This window comes from Colobus angolensis, unplaced genomic scaffold, assembly GCF_000951035.1.
Source record: "Colobus angolensis palliatus isolate OR3802 unplaced genomic scaffold, Cang.pa_1.0 Scaffold569, whole genome shotgun sequence".
NCBI classification, from domain to species: domain Eukaryota; kingdom Metazoa; phylum Chordata; class Mammalia; order Primates; family Cercopithecidae; genus Colobus; species Colobus angolensis.
In genome coordinates this window covers 1,077,251-1,086,715 of record NW_012119254.1, presented here as the reverse complement: position 1 = coordinate 1,086,715, position 9,465 = coordinate 1,077,251, and the positions used below count along the sequence as shown (strand labels likewise).

The 9,465-nt window shown below is 34.5% G+C and overlaps 1 protein-coding gene across 3 annotated transcripts in view; it reads left to right on the top strand.

Annotated features, from left to right (window-relative positions):
* Positions 1–9,465, top strand: part of RUNDC3B (RUN domain containing 3B) — a 179,937-nt gene that overhangs the window by 154,406 nt on the left and 16,066 nt on the right. For 2 of the 3 annotated variants that reach the window (XM_011961767.1, XM_011961766.1), the window contains one exon: positions 2,986–3,132. The exons of the other annotated variant lie outside the window; for it this stretch is intronic. In XM_011961767.1, coding sequence (XP_011817157.1) covers positions 2,986–3,132 — 147 coding nt within the window. The remainder of the gene's footprint in view (positions 1–2,985; positions 3,133–9,465) is intronic. 3 annotated transcript variants of the gene reach the window in all.

Sequence of the window (9,465 nt, the reverse complement as noted above, 5' to 3'; positions counted from 1 at the left end):
CGGGTTTACGCCATTCTCCTGCCTCAGCCTCCCAAGTAGCTGGGACTACAGGCACCCGCCACCTCACCCGGCTAGTTTTTTGTATTTTTAGTAGAGATGGGGTTTCACCGTGTTAGCCAGGATAGTCTCTATCTCCTGACCTTGTGATCCGCCCGTCTCGGCCTCCCAAAGTGCTGGGATTACAGGCTTGAGCCACCGCGCCTGGCCCTCTTGCTACTTTCATAATAAATTAAACAATTTTCCTTCAGTGCACCTTCTATAGAATCATTGTCTTAATGAGGGAATGATAAATTGACTTATAGATAAGTGATAAATAGAATCTATCACATATAAAATAATTCAGTTTTTAGACAGACTAATTTCAGCATTGGTTAGAGTTTTAATTAAATGCTAAATGTCACATATTTTAACCTTTAATTATCACTGATTTAATACCATTAAATAATAGCAATTATTAAGTAACTTAAGTTGAAACCATTTTTAAGCATGGCCAATTAAGAAAAATATCATTATTCTTCATATTAACATTAACTGGATTACCTTTGAGTAGGTTTTGATATTAACTGGGTATATTTCCCCTGTTCTAAGGTAAGTGATAGGATTCTTTGGTTGCAAACAACTACAGTCAGCTCTTGTGCACAGATAGAATTCATTATAAAGAGATCAGCAACTCAAGAATGGATAGAAAGGCTGGATAAATAGGCTTAGAAAGAAGGAAACTGAGCTACCCCAGAGAGTTGGAAGCAGGAACTGCAGTAATATCTCTTTGCTGGTACATTCTGTTCAGGGACCAACCGTTAAAGTGAATAAACTGCTCTGTTTATTTGTTACTCTAAACAGACTCTAGGTAAGTTCAAAAATACAAGGACGAGGTTCTCAATTTAATTCACTTGTCTGTCCCATAGTGTACTTGAGTGATGAAAGAAAAGGCCTTACACAAGGATTCTCCAGGAACCTTTCCTCTTCATAGTGGCAGAGCAAGTGCCAGGATTTATTGTCTCCACATTCCTCACAAAAGATAGGAAATAGATGCTATGTGGGAGGAAAACTATGCCTATTCCATTAGCTGAGATTTTTTATCTCGTGTTTCAGAGGACCAGGCAGCTGCTCATAGAAAACATCATTAGGATTTATAAGGACAAAGGTCTAAAGACAGCACCTTAATTTGTCATTAGGCAAAAATCTCCATGGACAACAGTTGTATAAAAACAGTTGTGGAACTTCAGTTCTCTTTTCCATTTAATGAGGTATAAAACTTTTCATTTTCCAGAAAGAATATATTCTAAATTGGAGGTTGTTCCATTACTATTATTGTGTTCTACCAGTGCCATTTCCTCACAGATGCACATTTGCTTTTCTCATGTTCTGCCTGAATATTCCCTGTGAGCCAATTATGACACTGAAGTTGAGTTTTCCAGTGATGTTCACTAGATTCCCTCAAGAAATTGAATATATGATAGAGAAAAACCTAACAGAATCCAAAATAATGGTGGTTTATCATAACAGATTATCTGGCCAATAATTCCTATTTTTGTTTTGCATTATTTTCCTGTCAGTCTTAAAATTTTCCCATTTGCTCTCTTTGTAAAGCTTTACTGTTTTAATTTTTTTTTAATGTTAAAGTACTTTAAAAGTCCTTTTAAAAATTTCATTTCTTTTCCAGTGAAATGAAATTGTGGCAACTAGGCTAAAATAGTATCTCAATGGGATACATTCTCACTAACTTTGGCCTATTTTCGTATTCCATCCTGAGACAGAATCTAATGTTTACATCAGATAATGTTTCCTTGTAGACATAGTGGAACAAGTATTTTTCAATGCACACAGATACCCCATAAAATCAGAAATATCCATCTGTAGCGTGTTAGAGACATATGAAATATAGTTATTCCATTAGTAACATTGTAAACAGCCAGGGGTGGCATGCAGGCTGATTTTCTTTAGTGCAGTATTGTGCTGCCCTTACCTCACTGAGTTACCTCTCTGTTACCCACAACAGGGCTTTTATCTGTGGAAGTTAGTGGCAGGCACATATTACTTCCCTGCTTCTGAATTGATGGCTCAGAACATTAGCACACTAAAGACATGGACTCCTGTTGGAGGACGCAGGTTACCTAAATGGTATTTTAAGGCCTTTTAGAGGTAGAGTAAGACCTTTGCTTTTAAAGTTCTTTTTAACCATCAACTTAAATGTTGAATTAATCCTGTGACAATGATTAGTTGGTTTTTGAAGTCTGAAATTTTGGCAAAAAGCAAATTCTTTTCTAAGTTGATATTAGCAAGTAACAGTTCTATAAAAATTAAAACCATGGATTGTTATAATGGCTTCATTCTGTAGTTAAAACATTTACAGTGGATTATACTGCTTAGTGTAGTTGTCATTGATTTAATCATTTTCATGAAGATTTATCAGTAGTCATTTCTTTCAAAGACAGTTATGGGATTCAAGCCAGCAACAGTGTGTTAAAAAAAAAAAAAGGAAAAATAGTTATGAGAATCTTTTTTATTTTATATTTTTTTGCAGTTTTTTTTTTCATTTTAATCACTTTTCCTTTACTTGAGTTAAAATACTTTCATAGATTGTGTCTGAGCTATGAAGCTAGGAAATCATACACATGGAATCTTTACTCTTTAAATATTTTAATTGGCTTAATAACCTGTATCTTTAAGATATCACTTCCTTTTAATTAAGATATAAAATGCTACTTGGGTCTTTTAGTACTTTAGTAATGATGTGAAAAGATAGTAAGTCTGAATTTCACAAGTAGTGATTTGTTGTAACCAGCAGGAAAAAAAAATGAAGAACACATATTGCAGGAGAAAGAACAGTCATTGTCCCAACCATCCTTGCTGTAGTTCTGTTCACAATCTATTAACAAACCAATTTTATAAGATAAATTTTGGGGGCCTAAATTGATACCATTAGGTTCCTCTGCCATTGTAGAACAGTGAAGACAAAAGCACTCACCATCTTAATATTCACAGGACTGTGCTAAAGAATAATGATTTAAGATCAAGACAAGAGTTAACTGCCCATCTCACCAACCAGTGGCCTTCCCCAGGAGCTCTGGATGTCAATGCTGTTGCCTTGGATACGTTGCTTTACCGAAAACACAATAAACAGTGGTATGAGTAAGTGTAATACTTTTTTTTCCAACTAATTAATAGTTAGTTGTACCAAAACATATGGCTGTCCGCTTAGGTTTCTCAGTTACTCTTTCTGAACTTATTATTATCTTAGAGCAAAGATAAGATTCAGGACTACTTTGGTAAGGTTAGATTATCTGAGAAATTCTTATGCCATATTGTACCAGCTGTCTACTTTTCCTTTAGTTGAATCTTCAGCCAGTCCTTCAGTTAAATCTATGAGCTTGTGTTTAATGAGCCACCTATTTTTGAATTCCATCATTGGTGTGGTATTTGCCTTAGGACTAATTTTCCCTTAGGACAAATTGTCATAAAATACAATTTGAAGGAATAGAAAGATATTTACTTGTTCCTGGTGGGTCTGAAGAATTCTATTCATTTTCAGTCAATCTGATTTTTAGAAACTGTGGAAGATATAATCACTTCACCTATGGTCCACAAGATCTTTTCCTTATTTCTTTGTTCCAATGTTCAGTACTATTTCATTTCATTTAGTTACAGTATCCAGTATCCAGTGTTGAGAGAGCTACAGTCTTAGGCTGTTTTCCTTTAGGTAATCATCTTGAAACTTGTAAGTTATATTACCTTCTTTTGGCTTTTAGCCACCTTTCCACCTTAATCATTTTTTCACTATTTTTATTTTTCTATCTTAAGCTAATTTTCTGTTTTTTCCTGATATCCCTCCCTCTCATCCTCTTCTGTTTGATTTTTTCCCTTCCCTCTCGTTCTCTCTTTTCTTGTATTTTCTCTATTTTGTTTTTCCTCTTTCCTCCCTTTTTCCTATCTCTTTTTGTTTCTTTCGCTCTCTTTTAGAGTCCTTGCTTGTAAATTTCCCTGGTAGAGTCACATATCTATGTGTGCTTGTTTGGGTACCTTTCACTAGGTTATTAGTAGCCAGATATTTCTACAAGTAATATTTTAGTACAAATAATTTCCGCCTGCTTTACTCTGTGATGTGTTTTGTCTATTCAAAGGCAGAGTTCAAAGTAAATTTGACTATTTGATATTAAAAACAAGTACTGGAGACTTAAATGCTTTTTCTTGTTTCATTGATTATTAGAGATAAGTAGGAAAAGATGAACACATTATTTGCAGAATAAATCAGCAGAATCTCTTCAACGTCTACTAAACCATACTTCTTAGTATGATTCAAGATACTGACTTTGGATATTTCATAAATTGGGATCTAGTTCCCTTATATAGCCTTATGAAAGTTATTAATAACTAGAATATATCTCATCCTGGTATATAATTTTACCTTCCTCTGGGTTTAATTAATAGAAGAATTTATTTTATTTCTATTTTTAATTTATGATTGAATAATTAAATTTGTAGCAATACTTGGTACACTTACTTACCTTATCTATATATGACATATAAGATGCTACTGTTTTTTAACTGCAAAAATAGTGTAACATTAAATCCTGATAAGTTAAAAGACTATGCTTTTTTATTGTAATAGCCACATTGTCACATTAGATAGTGAGAGGTAACATATTTTAGCCGGAAGATGTGTACACTTCCCTGTCTACAGAGTTATCTATTGAGGAGCCAGTAAGAAGTCTAAAGTGGAAGATTTATTTTTAGTTTGCTTCTGCATATGCAATAATAGCTGGTTTTTACAAAGTATTATAGCAGCAGATAAGGTAATTGTGGTCTCAGAAAAGAAGGCCAGGAAACTTCCTATTCATCTGTTTAGCATGGATCTAGATTTTATACTTCTTGACTCAGTTATTCCACCAGCTTAAGCCTAGCATCATTCTTTAATCTGGCCTGTCCTCAGATGTTGGTATTGTTTTAGTATGGCCCTGTCTCAAAACTGCTATCCCCAAACAAAAAAGCATGCAGCTAGGGTGTTGTACAGAGATCACTTTACCTAGAGTTTAAAGTCAGGACTGGTAAGTAATCTCTGCTACTTACTTATTGTGTAACACTGAGAAATACTTTCTCTCCTTGCCCTTTTCTTTCTGCAGATGTAATACTGGGGATAATACCTGTCTAACAGAATTATAAGGATCAAGTGAGATAGTAAATTGCTAGAATTTAATAGCTAGCTTCTCAGTAAATATTTATACTCTATAAAGTCTTATGTTTCTGCTCTAATGTAATCCTGTATCTTCCATGTCTGGAGAGTATATACCCACCTAACTTCTAAATTTTCTGAACCTTATGTAAAATTAAAGTGAACGACTCATCCCCAGTTGTTTTGAATAAATCCAACTGTCGCATATAAGATGGAGGCTTTGGATAATCAGAATAGAGGAGTTCACCGTAAAAATCATGTTTGATACCAATCACAGCTTTTCATCAGGATCCAGTTTTTTCTGTCTTCAAACTTTTAATATAAGCCAAGGCTCTTGAACTACCTGATCACTGGCTCCTTTTGATTTGACCAATATCTTAAGTAAGTTCAACAGACATTTATTGAGAATGTACTAATTATGAAGGAGGTGGCTAAAACCTTGTTAATAAGGAACATTAACCCTCTTGACAATCTGGAGAAAGAAACTGACCCTATAATTCATTACAGTGTTAATGACAGTAGATGATTTTTCCTGGCAAAGATATGGGATGTCTATAGCTATTTCTCTAGGAACTCTGTAACTTCATTCAACCAGCTAGCCAAAGACAATTTAAGAAGAGAGTTTTAAAAGAAAAACTTCAGACAAATTAAGTTATACAGAGTTTATCTGAGCAAAGGGTTCATGAATCAGGCAACATTCAGAACCAGAAAAGGTTCAGAGAGCTTTGCCCAGCAGTGGATGTAGGAAGCCTTTATAGGCCAAACAAAAGCAGATAAGTCATCTGATTGGCTACAGCTAAGTAAATACCTTATTTAGCATGGTATGATTAGTTTGCTGCCTATGATTAGCTGAATCTCAGCTGTTTGTGATTAGCTGAAACCAGGCTGTTACAAAAAATCTCCTGAATTAGGCTTTGGTTTGTTTACTAAATTACGTTGCAGTTTGTTACTAGGAACTCAGAGTAGGGGGACAGCCTTAGGCTAATGGCCTCCTGTTTATTTAACAACAGTGTGTTGTTTATTTAATTAATTTGTTAGTCTTCTTAAGCCATTGAATAATTTGGTCATATTGTCACCTACTCATGGAAAGATCCCTCTCATAATTGAAGATCTTAAATTTATTTCTCTTTACTATGCTGTTCATAAAATTTTAAAAATAAAATTTCCAGTTTATTTATTGATTACTTAGACCTGGCAAGATTACTTAGACCCAGCAAGCTATGCTGGATTTCATATCTTTTTCTGTATTTCAAACATGATATACGTTTTATAGTAAGCCTAACATGCTTTAACAATTTAACATGATATCATGTAAAGGCCTGTAATACTTTAACTGTAAAAGCCTGTCATGCTTTAACAATGTAACATGATATGATATTAAATATTCAAAGCATGACAGGCTTACTGTAAAAACTGAACAATAAATAAGTGTATAAAACATGTTCCCTTAACACACACATAGAATAATTTCTTATTTGTTTCCAGTAAGTTCTGTTTTAATATCTTTATATATATGTAAAGTCTAGGTCACATGAGTTTGTTAAATAATCCTGTTAGGTTATCTGTTACATAATCTTCATAATCTTATTAGATTATTGCCTAACTCACCCATTCTTATCCCAAAAGATCAGATTCATTGTCATCATATTTATATTTTCTACTTAAGCTTTTTTAGTCTTTTCAAATTATCATCATTTCCCAATTTGGCCATAATTCACATTGCAAAATTATTGAGAATCATGAGCTCTTATATGCTTTCATGATCTACTATTTAGGTTTTTAATTTTTTTTTATTTTAATTTTAATTTTACTTTTTTTTTTTGACAGAGTCTCACTGTGTCACCAGACTAGAGTGCAGTGGCATGATCTCAGCTCACTGCAACCTTTGCCTCCCAGGTTGAAGTGATTCTCCTGCCTCAGTCTCCTGAGTAGCTGGGACTGCAGGTGCCCGCCACCACACCCAGCTATTTTTTTTTTTATTTTTATTTTTAGTAGAGATGGGGTTTCACCATGTTGGCGAGGATGGTCTTGATATCTTGACATCATGATCTACCCGCCTTGGACTCCCAAAGTGCTGGGAGTACAGGCGTGAGCCACCGCACCTGACCAGCTTTTAATTTTTTCTAATGACTTTCACTTCATATGTATTCACAGTTCTCTTTCCCATTTATGTCTTTCAAATATTTTTGGAGTAGGAGACCCTAACTGCAGAAATCTTTTACAACTTGTAAACTGGGCATTGACATCACGCATATATGCCCTTCCCTGTTAGGCTTTCCTTGCATCCTTCTGTTTATTTTAATAAGAGAATATAGATATTCTCCTGTAGCAAATGATTATTTTGTTCCTTAGACATCTTTCTATGAAAACAAAGAACAAAAAGTATATCTCTGTCTCGATGTACATTCATGTGCTTCTGTGTATACAATATACATATATTTGTTTTTATTTTCTACATGTGGATAATGCTCATCTCCTTCTATATAACACACTCTCTGTTGCCCAATGACTACTAGATAAATTACTATTAACCTTAACGTAATACTGGGCAAATGCATAGATTAACCATTTATTACTTCTGATTATTGATATAAAAGATTGTAGAAAATTGATTAACAAGTAAATTCGGGATTATTTCTGAATTTCCTTTTGATTTGGTTTACTTGATATCCAATCTTATGTATAGATGTTTATATTTAAGGTTTAAAAATGTACAAATAGTTAGATATTGAATTTAGTAGAATTTCCCAAATGCCCATGACATAATTCCTACAAGTTTAATTTAAATTATGTTTAACAATGGCTGGGTGCAGTGGCTGATGTTTGTAGTCCTAGCACTCTGGGAGGCTGCAGCAGGCAGATCACTTGAGATCAGGAGTTCAAGACGAGCCTGACCAACGTGGTGAAACTGCATCTCCACTAAAAATACAAAAATTAGCCAGGCATGGTGGCTGACACCTATAATCCCAGCTAATTTGGAGGCTGAGGCAGGAGAATCGCTTGAACCTGGGAGGCAGAGGTTGCAGTGAGCCAAGAGCCTGCCACTGCACTCCAGCCTGGGCAACAGAGTGAGATTCCATCTCAAACAAATAAATAAATAAATAAAATTATATTTAACAATGGAAAGGTAAGGATTAAACTACAAATTTTGTATAATTAGAATGCATGACTCCTACTGTCTTGGGTTCTTACTTTGATTAAGCTACTTGTATTTAAAAAATTATCTTCTGAGAAAGAGTAATAGCTATTAATTGGATTAATGTATCTGGTGAGTTACTTTTAATCTTACTGTGTGATGTTAATGAGTCTAGGATTCTAAGATAGGGCTTAGTCATGGCCTTATAAAGACAGAACTCTCATAGATTGGTTACCGTTACCACATGGCAACAAATGTTTGTCAGATGGAGCTGTCAGTCACATTGGAAATCAGGTAAACATGAGGAAACCAAACCCATTCTTAGCCATTACTGAAACAACTGAATTTGTTGCCTCCCAGATAGTGGATTTGTAGTCATTTTCATGCAAAGAAGATGCTGTAAGGTACAGTTCTTAATATTTTAGGAATGAGGTACTTAATTTTGGGTTGTAATTTTTATTATTGCTTCAGAACATCATCTACTAAATTCTGTTTCCATATTCATTGGCATTTGTTTAAGCAAAGTTATAAACTCAATAATTGTTCACTAACTGTGACAAATTAAAGGGGAGAAAGGCTCTAACACCACTTTGGATTCAGAAATGTGATATTCTAAAAAGAACCTCAGTAGGTCATGCAGAGAGCTCATTTCATGTTACTATTGTCAGAAGCTGCTTTTACAGAGTTTCTTCCCTGTAGTGGGTGGTAGTCTTGGAGATTATTGTAAATGTGTGTTGTCAGACTTTTTCAGTCCTTACAATATTCGGATGAATTCTATGTCTTTTGGCTTATAGGGTATTTTATACTGTTTGTAACTATTTCTATATGTAATTTTTTGTAGAAATATTAAGAGGTTTTCTATGATGAAAAATCAGTGTCAGAAACTCATCTTGAGCTGTCATTCAACTTAAAAAGTAAGATACCTATTGGGCACAAAAAAATAATTTGGAAAGTAAATGTATTTATAACTACTTTTTACATTCCTATGTTCCTGCTTTCCTCTCTAGCTAAAGGAGTAAGATTTTGGCTGGGCGCAGTGGCTCACGCCTGTAATCCCAGCACTTTGAGAGGCCAAGGCGGGAGGATCACGAGGTCAGGAGATTGAGACCATTCTGGCTAACACAGTGAAACCCTGTCTTTACTAAAAGTACAAAAAAAA